The sequence below is a fragment of the Rhipicephalus microplus genome, chromosome 1 (genome assembly GCF_043290135.1).
Source record: "Rhipicephalus microplus isolate Deutch F79 chromosome 1, USDA_Rmic, whole genome shotgun sequence".
Lineage (NCBI taxonomy): Eukaryota > Metazoa > Arthropoda > Arachnida > Ixodida > Ixodidae > Rhipicephalus > Rhipicephalus microplus.
Genome location: NC_134700.1, coordinates 209,660,283 through 209,677,842, shown reverse-complemented (window position 1 = coordinate 209,677,842; position 17,560 = coordinate 209,660,283). Strand labels below are relative to the sequence as shown.

The window sequence follows — 17,560 nt, the reverse complement described above, 5'->3', positions numbered from 1 at the left end:
TCTGGTACCATAAACTTTCAAGTTAGAGGAAGTGCACATAAAGCTCGTTATTTTTATTACATCATACTTCTCCTTTTAATATATATCAATTAAAAAAATACTTATGCATGCTATAGGAAAGCTTGTTCTCAAAACAAGGTTTTCCTTTAAAGTAATAGGAATGGTAATGGGAGTGGTAAATTTGGTCAAAATGTTGATTTTTTTCAAATTTTTTTATTACAACCCTGAGACGATGTTTTATGTCATATTGACCCAAATAAGCAGTAGAAGTTGAGAAAAAAACATTTTATTAGTGTTTTGTCATCAAAAATTATGAGGAAATTGGGCTTTAGAAAATGCAAATCTGCACCTTTCTCTTGGCACAGTGACACCATATCAGCATCATCGTAAAGAGGAAAGACCGGAGCTTGAAGCTACCTATCTCCAACGAAAAGTAAAATCAACTTCCTTCTGAGTTCCATTTGCGTACCTTTCTAGCTCCTTTTTCTATGAGTATCATTTTTTCAGCTTTCATTTTTTGAGCTGCTACAGTCAGTCGTCCCTGTGCCATTCCTCAACAAGTAAAGATATAACCATTATGTTTTCTCCACTTAGATTATGAGACATTGGCGAGTGCCGTAAGGATGCCCATATTTGTCTGCATGTCATACTTATATCTATAATAGACTTTTTGTACATGTTTTTAGTAAGACAATAAGAATATGACATAAAAAATTTGTTGTGTGATTATTGAATATTAAAAAATTAAAAAATAGCTTTATGGCATAAAATTGACCCCTTTGAATATGCAATGCAAATATCTTAACTAACTAATTCACAATTTGTTAATTAATTTAGGAATGACAACGAGAGCCCATCAAGTGTTGTAGTAGCTCATAAACTACAATACATGGCTCAAAACCGATTTCTGTTGCAATATCAGCACAATAAATCACATCTGCGTGCACAATTTCATCACTGCATCTACAAAAATAATTTTCACTGCCACGTTCCTCCTAAAACAAAAGTAAGCTTTAAGTAAACTGCAAACATATGTCTGTCCAACCAGATAATAAGACATCTGAAAGCCAGAAAAAATTTGCTAAATGAAATGAGAACTACTGCTTGACAAATAGTTTGTCTTCAGCAATATTTAGGCAGAGCTTGGTCTTGGGAGTAGATGGATGAACAGCTTGCACACCTTCTCGGACACTTCTCGAACAGAGGCAACGCTGGTGCCATAGAGGTTGTCATTGTATTGGCCAGCCTCGATAAAGAGGTGGTTCTGAATATCCCGTTCCATCTGTTCCCTTGAGGCCACAAAGTGGTAATCCCGTCCATCCACTTCATAGTCTCGCTTTGGTCGGGTTGTGTCTGCAAACACGGCATATACAAAAACACATCTGTAAATCTGCTAACAACACAGATAGAAAATAGGCTAAAAGTCAAGGTGTACACGAGAGTGCCGCAGAAGGTATGAAACATGAAACCGCAAGAGCCTAACAGAATTGGAAACTGTAAGTGCAAACACACAATTATGGTTGTTGGCTACAAATTTGCTCACAAGATGGCTAGTTATTTCCTGAACTTGGCATCGGTCAGGTGCTAATGAAAGTGAATTCAGATAGTATTATGCACTGTGAAGCAACGAGTGCATAGTTAAGCCTTCTTTGGCTCCTCCCTACAGTAAGTATAGATTTTTTGTCCCCAGCGAATCCCGAAGACTGTGCAATCCAAGATGGTGACTTTGCAGCTACTGCTCATGTCAATACAGCATGTGTCCCCACATGAGCTTTAAGGTAGATTGCCACATGGGCCAGTCATGGAGGCTATGAATGCTCATAGTGCTCAGAAGCCTCATAGCATTAACCAATATAGCTTACAATTTTGCATTCCCAAAACCTAATCTCAGCTGATTAGCAGCAAGCTACTGCTTAACACATTAAAAACCATCATTACCTAATAATTGATTGATTTGTGGGGTTTAACGTCCCAAAACCACTATATGATTATGAGAGACGCCGTAGTGGAGGGCTCCGGCAATTTCGACCACCTGGGGTTCTTTAACGTGCACTCAAATCTGAGCACGCGGGCCTAAAACATTTCCGCCACCATCGGAAATGCAGCCGGCACAGCCGAGATTTGATCCCGCGACCTGCGAATCAGCAGCCGAGTACCTTAGCCACTAGACCGCCGTGGCGGGGCCATTACCTAATAATTTTAGTCCAGCTTTTCCAACAGTACAGAAAAGTGATACAGCATGAGTTTTGGATGTATTGTGTAAATAGAGAGTAGTAAAAGAACAGCACAGAAATACAATGGCAAATGAGGAGCCTCACACTTTTACTCGGAAACTATGATGAGCTTTTATATCAAATAAAGCTTGTACTGCTTTGTTTGAACTTGAATAGAGATGTACTTACGTGGAACACAGGAGCCAAATTTTTCAGGGTACTCCGATATCAAGTCATCGTTTATTCTGTCTTTTAGAGGTCCCAGGATTATTATGGGTCGCGTGTATGTAACTGAAAAGCAAGAAATTGACCTTCTTTAGTGTTCACAAAATCAAGAAAAAATAGAGTAATAAGGAAAGAACAACAAATTGAGTGAAAAGGACACCACAGATAAAATGCGTAAATCAAAGAAAAATACAATCAATATCTTGAATAGCAGCAATATTAAAGGATTACTGAGGCCATGATAAAGTAGTATGTTTAACCCTTTACAGCCGAGTGTCACGAATTCGTGAAATACCAAAAAAATTTGAGCAAGCAAGTCTAGAAATGTGTGCTGCCTTTAATGCTGGCTGTCAAGTACTCATGCGGAACATAGCTTTCAGAATGAAAAATCTAACCCCGTCTCGTGTACAGTAATCTATGCTAGAACCAACTGTTTTGCAGCTGATGACAGAAAGTGCGAAGCACATGCAACAACTCTCACTTCGTTTTTTTTTTTTTTTCGCCTGGGTAACGTAAGTTCCATCTTCAATAGTAGTTTTGTTTATTTGGTGCGTATCCACCCTAGGTGCGCCACACAACGTGTTAAGTAGTTCTGAAGTACGCTTTTTGTTCCAAGGTCATCGCTTCTTTGACATATGAAGAACTTGCAACAGTATCTAAAGGTATGCATTGATGTTGCATTTAAGATCATTTAACTGCAAAATTAATTAAAGGTTGCTATTTAAAGTTGGCAAAAAGAAACAACTTTTACTTTGTTAGGCTCTTTCATAATTCAGGCATGGAAGGATTAAAGTTGATTTTGATAAAATCACTAGGGTGTGACTACCAAGCACAATGTCTCGTAATTTGAATGAGAACAGCTTGAAACGATGCCAGCAGATTTATTGGAAAAGCTTAGCCATAGATTAACAAAACTTGAAATTCAGTGAGTTGGTGAAAAAATGCACACATTTAGTGGCCGTTCTGTGCCTCTCGTTCTTGTGAACATTTGGTTTCGCGCTCTTCACTATAAAGCTGCACTCTGCACACCCTAACGTGAATGAGTACTAACTAGGCTGCTTTGTTACTGTGCCTTACCTCCTTAAAGTAGGCTTGTGCGAATAGTGAACTTTAGGTTCCAAGTGAATTCTAAGCGAACAGTGATTTCGGTCGAATAATCTTTAATCAAATTCGAATCATATTTTAAATCTCTAAACAGGGCCAAAGAAGACATGTAAGATGTTTTTCCATGTCTTGTTCGCCCGTTTAAACATTTGCGCCCTCAATTCAAGTTCGAATAGTATATATCATATGATATAAATAAAGATGGGCACACTTGTCATGACCCTACTAACTTGCACAATATATATTAAAATAGAGGTGTTGTACGTCGAGAAAGGTTCAGACGCAGCTTGGCAAAAATGAGCTTTAACAGGCAGGTCTGGCTAATGGCGAACGGCGTGCGCGAGCTACTACTGCAGCCACCGATCATCGTCGTCTTCTTCATTTCCAGCAGAGCGTCCGTTATTCAGATTCATTAATTCATTACAATTACTCCCCGCGAAATAAGGAGCCATCCTGGCGACCTATGGACAAGTAAACACGGGAGAGTCGTAGCAGGGCTTAAGTCTCGAGACGTGGACAATTTCCTGGCCACTACGACGTTGGTCAGAAGATGGTTCCAGTGGCTCGATGAGATAATTCACCGGTGACGTTTTTTGTAGCACACGATATGGGCCGTTATACTTGGGGACCAACTTGGTAGAAAGGCCAGGTGTAGCCGAAGGGACATGCAGCCAGACGAGTGAACCTGGATCGTAGGAAGTAGTGTTATTTGATGCGTCATGGTGGTGTTTTCGGCGTCCTTGGTCTTGAGTTGTGAATGATCTTGCCAGTTGGCGGCATTCTTCAGCGTATGTAGCGGCTTGAGACAAAGTCGTGGACTCTGAGGAGTCAGGTTTGTACGAAAGGATGGTGTCCATAGTGCAAGAAGGTTCGCGTCCGTAAAGGAGGAAAAAAGGAGAGAACCCAGTAGTGCTTTGAAGGGCGGTATTATAAGCGAACGTGATAAACGGGAGCACTCGGTCCCAATTTGAGTGGTCTGACGAGATATACATAGACAGCATGTCACCAAGGGTGCGGTTGAAGCGCTCTGTCATTCCATTGGTCTGGGGATGATAGGCGCTTGTAGTGCGGTGAACGACGTGGCACTCACGCAGCAATGCTGTGATGACGTCTGACAAGAATACGCGACCACGATCACTCAGTAACTCCCGAGGTGCTCCATGCCGTAATACGATGTTGTGAAGAACGAAAGTCGCAACGTCCTTTGCTGTAGACGAGGGAAGGAAGGAAGTTTCGGCATACCGCGTGAGATGGTCGACGGCAACTATGATCCAGCGGTTACCGTCAGCGGTGTTGGGAAGGGGACCGTAGATATCGATGCCGACGCGGTCGAATGGTCGGGACGGGCATGGTAAGGATAGCAAGGTACCGCTGGCGTGACAAGGGGGAGTTTTTCGTCTCTGGCACGTCGAGCAGGCCCGAACGTATTGTCGTATAAAACGGTACATGCCACGCCAGTAATATCGGAGACGTATGCGAGAATAAGTCTTCAAGAAACCTGCGTGGCCACATTGGGGGTCGTCATGAAACGTGGAACAAATTTCGGATCGCAGATGACGTGGAATCACGAGTAGCCACTGACGTCCACCGGGTGCGTAGTTGCGTCGCCACCGGGTGCGTAGTTGCGTCGGTACAGCACGTCGTCGCGAGTGGTGAAGTGCTCGACTTGCCGACGCAACGTGCGAGAAGGGGGGGAAGCCGTCCGCCCAGCCAGGATGTCTAGAACCGAAGCAACCCATGGGTCCTTGCGTTGCTCAGATGGCATCTCGGCGATGGTGACGGCAGTGGCATCACAGGTTAGACTTTCGCAGCAGTCCGGGTCAGGGGGTAGCGGCGAACAAGATAGGGCGTCTGCGTCCGAATGTTTCCGGCCGGAGCGATAGACCACGCGAATATTATATTCTTGGAGGCGTAATGCCCATCGGGCGAGGCGACCGCTTGGATCCTTCAGTGACGACAACCAGCAGAGGGGGTGGTGGTCAGTCACGACGTCAAAAGGGCGCCCGTACACGTAAGGTCGAAATTTCTCTATCGCCCAAATAATGGCGAGACATTCCTTTTCAGTGACTGAATAGTTGGTTTCGGCTTTGCTAAGAGTTCGGCTTGCGCAGGCAACCATGTACTCTTGGAAGCCGTCTTTCTTCTGTGCAAGAATAGCGCCTAGCCCGACACCACTAGCGTCGGTGTGGATCTCTGTGGGTGCCGATGGGTCGTAGTGTCGCAGAATAGGCGGCGACGTGAGAAGGCGGCGCAGTTCATTGAAAGAATCGTCACAGGTGGCAGACCAGGCGGAAAGGTCTCTAGAGCCGGCGAGGAGCTTGGTCAAAGGAGCGATGATCGTCGCAAAATTGCGGACGAAGCGCCGGAAGTAAGAGCAAAGGCCTATGAAGCTTCGGAGCTCTTTCATGGTGGTCGGTTTGGGAAACGCTGAAACGGCTGAAGTTTCCGCTCTCGTGCACGATGTCGCTGCTGATCACACCGTCTTACTGCCCCACATCAAACAGTTCATTCGTGAAGAAGTTGCGCGTCAGCTTTCTCTTGTGGTTGAAGCATCCGCGCCAGTGACATCGTTAGACCCACGTCTACGCCAGGTCATTGAGACACAGGTCACGCAGGCACTGCCTCCATCGCCATCTGTCCCTACGCCGCTGACCTACGCTGCCGTCGTTGCTAGACCCCCAGCCCCACCTGTCTCTGGCGCATACAGGGGCACCGGGTCCTCCTACCCTACGACGCTGCCTACATACACGGCACCCCATCCCGTTTCGCCCCCTGCACCTTCTGTCGTTAACCCATGGCGCACCTTGGATAATCGGCCCATATGTTTCGCATGCGGTTTCGTGGGACATATAGCACGCTACTGTCGCCGTCGTAACTTCCAGCCTCCAGACCACGGGAATTCTGCAAATTACCAGGCTGCCCAGAATCCCCGGCGACCATCTTCTCCTATCACCGACTCATTGTCCCCACGACGCCCTGTCGATTCTCGCCGGTCATTACCGCCCCGTCGCCGATCGGTCTCCCCGATGCTTCGGCGCACGAGCCCCGCTCGAGAGGAAAACTGACAGCCGCAGTTCCGGAGGCAAGAACTGCGTCGTGGTCGAACTTTCCAAGACCTCCTCTTTGTCCGACCAACGAAATTGATGTGCTAGTAGAAGGTGTTGCTGTACGTGCACTTGTCGACACAGGCGCCGTCGTTTCTGTAATTAGTGAAAAACTGTGTCGCGATTTGAGAAAAGTTACAACGCCGCTTACGAATCTTGCTCTGCGTACAGCCACCTCCCATTTCATCGCGCCGACAGCTCAGTGCACAGCACGCGTTTTTATTCAAGATGTTTGGTACGCCGTCAACTTTGTTGTTCTCCCACGTTCATCTTACGACGTCATACTAGGATGGGATTTCCTTTCTACCCATCAGGCCCTCGTCGACTGCGCTCGTGCTGAACTCATGTTGACGAATCCGTGCCTTGATATCGACCACCACAGTCCCTCCAAAGTGTTTGCCGCAGCTGACGTCCGCATCGCGCCGTTGTCCGCCGTCCTAGTGCCTGTGTTTTCTCCTGCTGCCACTAACTCGACGCTCCTGTTCCAGCCAACTATAGCTAGTGTGCAACACCGAACCATCGTCCTCCCGTTTGCCGTCATCAACTTTTCCAATGGTTCGGAGGTACTTTATGCGTGCAACGTTTCTGCATGTCCGTACATCCTGCTACGCGGCGAGTGTCTGGGAAGCCTTGAGACCTTAAATTGTATTTTCGAAGACCCGATCTATCCAGACAAGCCATTTTTACCGACTTGTGCCATTACACCCGCAACGGACGCTAATGAACCTATAGATGTATTCCGCAAGTCCATTGATTGTAACCTCACCCCTGGGCAGCAGGAACAGCTGATCAAGCTCCTACAGCGTTTTCGAGCCTCGTTTGACGACAATCAGCCTTCCTTAGGTCGAGCGTCATCTGTTGTTCACTGTATAGATACCGGTCAAGAGACGCCAATACGGCAGCGTCCATATCGTGTGTCGACTACCGAACGCCGTGCCATCAATGAACAGGTTGACGACATGCTGACACGTGGCATAATCGAACCGTCAAGCAGTCCCTGGGCCTCTCCAGTTGTGTTGGTGAAGAAGAAGGGCGGATCCATCAGGTTTTGCGTGGACTACCGGCGTCTCAACCGAATCACGCGCAAGGATGTCTATCCGCTGCCACGCATTGACGATGCCTTGGACTGCCTACAGGGAGCCGAATTTTTCTCTTCTTTAGATCTGCGCTCTGGAGCCGGGGTTCCCATCAACCTGGAACTTCGCAATCGGACGCTACCCAGCACCTCCACCACTTAAAATAGAGGTGTTGTACGTCGAGAAAGGTTCAGACGCAGCTTGGCAAAAATGAGCTTTAACAGGCAGGTCTGGCTAATGGCGAACGGCGTGCGCGAGCTACTACTGCAGCCACCGATCATCGTGGTCTTCTTCATTGCCAGCAGAGCGTCCGTTATTCAGATTCATTAATTCATTACAATATATATATATTTAAATTGAAACAAAGCCTGTGGAAATGCCATTCTTTTTGGTTCAAAGTAAGTGGAAATTGAATAGTAGCAGGACTTGACTTTTGGTAGAATGCAAGTGACAACCTGTAAAATATGTGAGTTTTAAAATTTACTGTACTTAGAGCATATAAGCTGGTATAACAAGCTTTTAAGCTTAAAAAATGATGAATTGATGCGAGAGCAATATGTTAAATTAACCATGTTTAACCATGAAGTGAAACTTCGTAGCAGTGTGTATTTCCTTTGAACAGGTGTGTTCATGGCTTAGCGATTCTTTACTGCAGCGAACGCCTTTACAAAAGGTTACATATGAACTAATATACATCTAGATAGGTGGTTTTACGGATTAGTACCTATTTACTGCTGTGAAACCACATTCACAAGGGTTACATGAGACCTAACCAACATCTATTTGTTTATTTTGAATACTTCGAAATTTTCAACAATTCAAACTCAAATCCAAGCGAATTCGCATAGAGTAATAATCATTCGAATATTCGAAGCACTCGAATGTTCGCACAAGCTAAGCTAAAAGCCACAGCAATGAATTAACCTTGCGGATGCTATGTTCTGCCAAGCAAGGATAGCAGAATGAAAGTGGCCAAGGCCCGTTGGGTGGCTAGTTGCTCAGTTGGATGAGAATAAAAGGCACTGTCATACTCACTTTCTTGTTGCACCACTGCCTCATAAGAAAGAACAGGCTCATCGATTCCTCCTGTAGATGGGTTAGGAAATAACAGAAAGAAAAAGCACATTTTGAAATAATCGGTTTTCTTGCAGAGAGGATTAAATCGCACAAGTGCATTTAATGTGTTTGTTGTACCGCATTAAATGCACCAAGTCATAACAAACTTATTCAAGGGTATGCGCACAGATAAAAGGCAATGTGCTTACTGTGATGCTTACCAAAGCTGAAAATATAAAATCAAGGAGTATGATTTGTATTACAGGTAAATGTAAGTGAAGGGCACATTACAGGGCACATGTAAGTGAAGTGTTTGATTCATTTTCAGTTCTCCCATTGCAAGATTTATTAATTGGCTAACAAGAGGACGAAAAAGCAGTGTTTTGGACTTTTCCTTCCCAATGCACAAACAAAAGTGATCTATTGCATGGTTTGTACTTGCATCACCAGAATCCTCTCTATGTTTTGCAAGTCAACGAATGTTATGAACTACAATAGCAAAACCACACTGCAGAAAAATGTGATGCATACAAACTAGGAGCCACAAGCATTCAGCAAAAGTGTACAGCAACACTTATAATGAAAAGGTAACACATGCAATCACGATGCGCTTAAGTAACAAGGAGCCCGACACTGTGCATGCAGAAATGTGTGGTACTTACTTGTGCTGCTCGCTTCGCTATCACTTGCGTAGGATGTGTTTGCTGTGTCTGTGAGTTGAAACACAGCAGTTTGAGCATAACACACATGCACAACATTTAATAAAAAGCCAAGTGAATATAGTGGTTAGTCCATGTGAGAGAATAATTTGTGACATTATCTGAACATAAGACAATAGTGCGTAAACAACAGTGATCTCGAATTTAAAAGTAGCTATTATCTGGTAGGAAGACTTTGTAAATATAAAAACAAGTTGCCAGCGAAAGGAATCGAAAAGGCCTCACTTGCTTAAGCAAAAGCTCTTTAAACTTATCAAAAAATCCTCTTCACTGCAGCCAGAAGTCATGCTCCACGCGTGCTGTATAATCGCTGTGAAGGCTTCACCGGCGCGGCGTTACATCAAGGTCCCGAATCTCAGGTTTCAAAAAATTGTTATATAATTGAAGTTAGTAGGATTTTTTTGTGTGCTACCGTATTTGTCAAATGTTCTAAAACTTCCAATGTAAGAATCATTCCTTTGGCCACTATAGGTAACATAAAAGATTGAATTTCAATTTAACAAAGTTTTGATATAAAAGTGAAGTATCGATTTTACCGTGGTCGTAATGTAGATGTCTAACTGTGCATTCAAACAAGAAAAAGAGAAACCAATCACTTCATGGAAAATAAGAAACGTGTTAAAATTTTGCTTCAGTCCAGCGGACCTTAAAAAGTTTGCATACCGAGGGACATTAAATACCATAAAAAAATAAAATCAGTCCTACGCACACAAAACAGCATCATACAACTGATCGTGTTAAGCAGTGCACTGCATTAATGAGAAAAGCAGGCTATGTTACTAGTTCCCTACAGCTAACCACAAAATGCTACAATGAGGTTATACATACAGTTAAAAAAAGTTAAATGTACAAGTAGAATGTTGACACAACAACAAAGCATTAAAGAGCTAGTAGTGCAAACAAGCAAATGAAATTTTCCCAGTGCCCTTACCTTTGGTTGGAGACCCGTCCCCTACAAAGAAAGGTTAAACAAAAGAAATGTATTGTGTGAAATATGGAGCAATGGCCATATTATAGGCAAATGCAGTAGACTCTCAACAAAAATCTGTTAAATGGAACTACTGCTTAAACGGAACTATTGCCTCTGCAATACTTGGTTTTTGGGCTTGTATTCTGCACCCATGTTCACCTCTCAGTAAATGGAACTCCTGTTAAATGGAACATATTTTCCCGTTCCCTTCAGGTTCCATTTACCGAGAGTATATTGTACTAAGGTTCGCTAAATCTTAATAATGTGCAACCTAATGTATAAAGAAACAAAGGAAGAAAGAGCTTACTTTCAACATCACTTCCATCTTCTGTGCTATTGTCTTTGCTCTTCATGAAGGGGAACTTTCTTGAAAACGAGAAATTCTTCTTTTTCCTTTCTAGCGTGCCCTGCAAAATGTAAAAAAAGCATTACCTTTCTTCTTTTCTCTTTGCAGGAAAAACATGATGCCTTTAGTTCGCATGAAATTTAAAACACGTCTCACAAGCTTCCTTCGAAAAACCCATTTGAGGACGGCATTCGAATACTTGCCTTGCCGTCACTATAGCTGCTCTTTCCTTGAAACTTGACCGATTTAAGCCTCGCACGCTCTCTCCTCTCCACTCTGGAAATAGAAAAATAAACAAATACATATACATGAATTATATGTAAGATGTCGCATGTGAAAGGTAGCCACACCGTAAAAATGCGTGCTTATTAAACAAAAGAGTGGCAAGTGTACTAATATCATGACAAATACATCTGTAACAAAACAGCTTGTTCCATTCATGACAAGACATCTATTAAGCAGGCTTATGAAGTATCGACATCACATGTTTTAGTACGACAGGCATCTTTTTTTACTTAACTTGGTGCAAACTCTGACAATTCTGCTACCATTTTACAGCTGTTTCACTTGTAATTTCTACAAAGAAGTATATTTACATGAAAGTTAGCTAATACTGGAGAATTGACAGTTGTTGCCTCAGCGTAATCTTCCTTAACATGTCTGTAGGTTGGTTGCTCAGCAAAACACCTCCCTTTAAGAGTGAAAGAAAAAAAAAAGTTGTAAAATCCTGTGAGAGCTGCAACAATGAATATTGTACAGTGCTCTAACAGCTGCAGCAATATGTTCATGAAGTGCAGAGAGTGAACTAGCCAGAAATTCGTTTTTGAATCGGGAAGGGGGGGAGAGGGAGGGGGGTCATCTCTACTTTATGTATGTTTGTGGATGTCTCTGAATGTGCACACACAGATGCGCCCAGACACGTAAGTGTAAAGACTTTGGGGGAGGAAAAATCCACCTTAATCCCACCCTCCTTTTGTGACTTTCAAAGAGAATGATGGGAAAGGGTAGTTCATGCAGGCATCACCACTCCATTGTGTCTGAAACCCTGCAGCATTCGGTCGTGTGGGCTTATGATTGTATTTACACACTATAGTGCGCTTTTCAAAAATGGGCTGGCAAACACATTTCTGATGCTTTCACCCATCTCATTAAACCGAACAGCTAAATAGAGCACACTTCTCCAGAAAAAGAACTAGGCCTTAATATCGAAATTTCCCAAGAAAGCAGCGCATCTAGTCGACCTTTCCTTGTTACCCTGTGAATTATGCCCATGAGCGCGGGCATAATCGACGAAGGCCACAGGGCCGCCCCTTCCACTCTTAGTAAGCTTCACTGCACATCAATTTGGCTTCGCCCCACAACAAGCTAATCTTGTGGCGAAGACTAATTTAGGACACTTCAGTATAAAGCATGTCAGTCCACTGCTGCAGTATTAAAACTTGGGTTATACGCTGAGTATACATTCAGCAGTTACTCTGTAATCGGCAAAATAAGTACTACCTAAATCTATTATGAGTGAACGTAATTAGCGCTGCAGAACCACGTTTACCGAATTTATGCTCCCAGCAGTGCAACAAGTTTACAACAACATGGTTATATGTTCTCTTCAAGCAAAAAATAAGAGCCATAAGAATTGACCGCTCTCTCTGTCTTTCTCGCTTTTTCTAGTAGGTCAGCGTGACCTTCTCAGAAATAAACCGGAACTATTTTATTGCGACAGCAATTATATGAACAGTCACGGCTGGTTTTTGCCCCCCCCTCCCCCCCGTCGCCGCCACCGTTATTCACTTAGATGTATATGTAACATAGAGGAGCAAGGATGCCCTAGCCCCCTCTTTCTGGGGAGCGAACATCGCCTTTCGCCTTTACAGCCGGGGCTCCTCTCTGCGCGCGCACTGGCCTTGCCAGCGAACAAGGGGGTGAGGGGGTTAGGGGCTCTTGTAGCTGCCGCGCTATCGCGGGAACGATCAGCGCCCGCCTGCTGCCTCCACAGCAGGCGGGAGACTTCTACGGGCTGCGCTCTCAACAGGAAAAAAAAAAAAAAAAACCGTGCCAAAAGTTTACCTAGAGCAGCCGTGTCCTCTTTTACACCAGCGTTTTGTAGAGTTACCCGAGATCGGATCTAAATGAGTTGACGCCCAGCTTCACTTCGTATATCAACCCCGTCACTACACACGAGCCTTGTTGTGGTGATCTACTGTGGCCGCGTCGCAGAAAACTCGGTCACTTACAAGTGCATGCTTACTACAATTAATATTGCTCCTAAAAATGCTAGCCTTGCTTCGTAAAACATTCGCAAATGTTGCTATTGCATTCATTGCTTCGCTCTTTTGGCGAAACTGTGACTTTTTGTTAATGAAACAAATATGGAATAGAAAGTTTCCCGTGCCACAAGTGCATGCTTACTACAATTAATATTGCTCCTAAAAATGCTAGCCTTGCTTCGTAAAACATTCGCAAATGTTGCTATTGCATTCATTGCTTCGCTCTTTTGGCGAAACTGTGACTTTTTGTTAATGAAACAAATATGGAATAGAAAGTTTCCCGTGCCGCACCTGCGCTTGCTGGGAATGATGCCGATGAAGTCTTCATGGCCATCGGGAAGAATCTTGCGCGCTTGCCACCACTCGTCGTCGCTTGCGTTGATGACGTGCAAGATGTCACCGAAACGGAACGGCAGACCTCGGCTGGGGAGCCCACTGTCGCGAGATGGCTCGTAGTCGAAGAGGGCTCTGTGTATCAAATAGCATGAAAGCACGATAGTAAGTGAAGAGATAAGCGTTTTTTCCCGCGTACAAACCGCACAAAATATGCGAGAAATTCGAGACCAAGTAAAAGTTGTACCACAAATTGGCTTCACGGCATTGCATTACGGCAATGCAAGGAAGACAGCGTAATGCCAACAGGCGGGGACTTGGTATTTTTTCCGTGACTCGTAGCAGGGAGAGCAGGGGCGAATTACAAGAAAAAAAATTCCGCCATATCCACGAAGTGAATGATGATGAGTGGGCGAAGCTCCGGAGGTAAACCTGGTAAACCATGAATCCTCTGTATATTTTGCCCACTCGATTTTATTACATCGCTCCCCCTAGCGTACGTCGCCGCACTAAATCGAACGATTGCCTTCAACCAATGACACGCGCCATATGTGACATCATTCCTATTTTATAAGATCTCGCGTCTTTAATCAACTACAAGTACCGCTTTCTAGTTTATAACATCTTGCATCTTTTCATCATCAGCTACAAGTACCACCATCTAGTAAACACTACAAGAACTAAACGAGAGGTGGCTACATACAGGAGACGGTACCGCCATCTAGTGAACACTGCAAGAACTAAACTAGAGGTGGCTACATGCAGGGGACGGTACCGCCATCTAGTGAACACTGCAAGAACTAAACTAGAGGTGGCTACATAGAGGCTACAGGGGACGCACAGCCCACGCCCTAAGGAGCTTCGCCCCTAAAAAAAAAAATACGGCGCATTCATAGTCCAAATTATCAGAAAGCTTCTTCCCGCACGAGTGAGTTGCGTATTAGCACGCCCTGGCAGATTATCTCACGTATAGCGCGAATGCTGAGGTGAGAGTAGCTGAATAATTTCTTTCAGGTTAGCTGAGTTACAAAGCTACGGTGAGGCGATTGGGCGATACTCGTCATGCTGGAATCCGTAAGTGCGCTTTTCCGCGAATATCGTCGGATTTAATCTCGTATGACGGAACTTTTCGACGGTTACTTACGAGACGTGCTCCGAGGCTTCAACAGTGCTACACTAACCGGGGCACGGCCAAGCATGCGTGAGGAAACAAGGCTATACCGCAACATTTCGCGTATCGATTATTCGTAATAAGCTTTTAAACTTTTAAACTACGTGACCAGGCCTACAGAGAATACTAACAAAGTTCCATCAGTGCATACTGATACAGCACCTACTCCTCACAACACTGAAACTCACACCACAGAAAACGCGCCATTTAGATTTTTTCATGTGGCTGTGAGAGCGAGCGAGTGCCCCCTCCCTTCCCCCCCCCCCCCCCCCCACATACCCCGCCGTTTAGACGACGGCGCAGGTGCGCTTACCTGCAACCACCGAGACAGATTAGCGCCATCAAAGTGCTGCAGAAAAGCTCCCCTCTGTTAAGTTACCAAACGCGCGCCCGCTACTCGCAGAGGAGAAATTACATCCGAAAATTTTGCAACGCCCGACGCAAAGCTGTAAACACGACAACGCCGGCGCGGCGCGGGATCCCTGGCGCTTAAAATGGACTTGAACTTCAGACCTGCCTCCACGTGATTTCGGAGTAGCGCGAGATAATTAAGTTAGGATAGTTTCCCAGAACTTTCCTTGCACGCCTAACTAAGTCGTCTTTGTAGCGGAACAGATGCTGCGCGCTCGTATATGCGAATGCAGTGAGTAAGCGCCAATGTCCGGCGACGAGGAACAGCAAGCAGTGACCCGAGGCGCACGGTAACGAGTAGCTCCTTCACACTATGCGAAGCAGCGGTGACAGCTTCCTGTAGGGTAGGCGAAGGCGAGCGTTAAGTCAAAGATATGATTACGTCCACGAAAACCTTCCGGCGTTCGCGAAGGAAAAAAAAAACGCAATCGATAACACCGTTGAAGCATGCAGTAATTCTGTTACACTGTAGTAATAGCCTCAGCGTAATCTTAAGAAGTTTCCCAGATGCGGCGCATAGACCGCTTATGTGAGGGTTACGCAAGGGGGTTTCGCGGAGGGTTTCGCGGAGGGTTACGCGGCGACGTGCGCTTAACTGACACCCTGTAGCCTGTATGTGCACCCAAAGGGGCCACGACATCAATTCCTGATTATAGACTGTTCTAATTGGCTACAACGGACTGCAGCCTCGCCATTTTTCTACATTTCACAACTAAAAGAACAGTGCTACGGCGTACGCATACTTATAACAAACGTTTAGGTTGGTGCCTTTGACGTTTAGTGACCTTATTTAGTCGTGTCGCGACATACAAAAATGAGGAAACATTCGTTCTACAGCCCAAGGTGGCTTGCTTCACGTACGATAAAAAAACGATTATGTGCGCTCCTTGCAAGAGCAAACCACGCGTAAGAGTAAATTAAACTCCGGGGATCTATGTGCCACAGCCACGATATGATAGCGGGCGTAAGCAGATTGAATTTGAGAACCGGCTGTTCTTTAATTTGCATTCCGTAATCCAAGTACAGTGCCGTACACTCATGTGCAGAGCGAGAGAGCCGCGCTCTCCGCCCAACGAGCTTATACGGTGAACGCCGAGCCCGACACATCGCGCATAACAGCGGGGCCAACCCTGACAAACGTAGAAAATCTGCGCGAATTTCTTTAAATCAGTGGTGATGTGTGTAACTACTTTTGTTTTGCCGGGTGAGCGCATGGTCCGAAGGCGCCATCTTACTGCGACATAAGTCAATGTGCAACAGACAAGCAGGTTAACTATGACACGTTCGACTAGTCCCCACTCAAGGCATGAAAAAAAAAATACACCTGTTTAAAATGTAGTTAAAGGGGTGGCTTTAGCTCGAACAGGCTCCGATTTCCACCCCCGGCGACGGGCCTAAATATGGCGGACGAGCACTGGCTGTTAGGCCTTTACACCAACACAGTATTGCGACGGGCAATACTTCGGCATTTCAATCCGGCTTTCTCAGAGGAATGCCCACAGTGTGATCATCCGCTTGCGGATACTTTCCACATGGTGTGGGCATGCCCATCTAACCCGGCGGTCCCCCCAATCACTTCCCCTTCACCCCCTACCCGAGAGAGCTGGGAGGCTGTCCTGCTCGGCCGCTCGGCCTTGGAGGGTCAAAAAGCCCTCGTATCCAGGGCGCGTGCCACCGCCTAAGCCACAGGGGTCGGGCCTGTGGCTTAGGCGGCGGTATGTTTGCATTTCGCCTCCATGGATGGGCTGCTGCTGTGGCCGGGAGTCGAACCCGCGTCTTACCACTTGGCAGCGCCACGCCAGCATCCAAACTACTACGGCAAGTGCGCGTGAAATGTACCTGACGTAAAGCGACCGCTTCTGAGAAGTCCTTAGGCTGCCCGTTGTGTTCAGCATCTGCTCCCTCAGGTCGTGGATTTTGGCTTCAAATCTGTTGTACTCTGCAGAAAAAAAAAACAAAGAAGAAACAACCGGATTAGGACAGTTAAAGTATAGCATTAAAAAAAAAATCGATACTGCACGTTTCAAACGACGGACGTAAGGCATGGTAGGCCCGTACCCAGCGACTTTTTTTCGGGGAGGGGGCACTAGCTGAAAACCTTTACTGTTTTAAAAAAACACATTTTTTCAGTATTTTTTTTTACGGCGAAACACCCTCCCCTATGAGAATTCCGGGGGAGGAGGCTGGGCCCCAAGGCAAACCCGCTGACGCATTATAATGCGGGATAAAAAAGTTCACGAGCAGATCCGTCATTATATTTATTAGTATCTTACCACCCGATTTCGAAAATCGAGGCAAGTGTTCTCTTACTAAAAAAAATAAAATAAAAAAGAAGGGCGTGCGAGGCAGCCGGAACAAAAGCGTTATCTTATAATCCCGAGAATGCTCGCGACGAGGAATCCTTTTTCGCGTCGTACGAGCCAGTCGTGACTTGCTCCGAATTAGAAGCATAACACGAGCAATTTTAATCGAGATATTTGCCGCAACTTTCACAACAAATGATCACCGAACCGACGCCTGTTGGAAAAAAATAGTGTTAAACAGAGGGTATACTTTCCACTCTGCAGT

At 45.2% G+C, this 17,560-nt stretch overlaps 1 protein-coding gene across 5 annotated transcripts in view; it reads right to left on the bottom strand.

Annotated features, from left to right (window-relative positions):
* Positions 1 to 17,560, bottom strand: part of dlg1 (MAGUK family member discs large 1) — a 327,017-nt gene that overhangs the window by 7,875 nt on the left and 301,582 nt on the right. For 4 of the 5 annotated variants that reach the window (XM_075891144.1, XM_075891142.1, XM_075891143.1 and 1 more), the window contains 9 exons: positions 16,832 to 16,931; positions 13,369 to 13,545; positions 11,017 to 11,089; positions 10,775 to 10,874; positions 10,429 to 10,449; positions 9,441 to 9,488; positions 8,758 to 8,808; positions 2,403 to 2,504; positions 1,181 to 1,353 (listed from right to left, as the gene is read on the bottom strand). In XM_075891144.1, coding sequence (XP_075747259.1) covers positions 1,181 to 1,353; positions 2,403 to 2,504; positions 8,758 to 8,808; positions 9,441 to 9,488; positions 10,429 to 10,449; positions 10,775 to 10,874; positions 11,017 to 11,089; positions 13,369 to 13,545; positions 16,832 to 16,931 — 845 coding nt within the window. The remainder of the gene's footprint in view (positions 1 to 1,180; positions 1,354 to 2,402; positions 2,505 to 8,757; positions 8,809 to 9,440; positions 9,489 to 10,428; positions 10,450 to 10,774; positions 10,875 to 11,016; positions 11,090 to 13,368; positions 13,546 to 16,831; positions 16,932 to 17,560) is intronic. The other variant, XM_075891145.1, reaches the window with a different exon arrangement.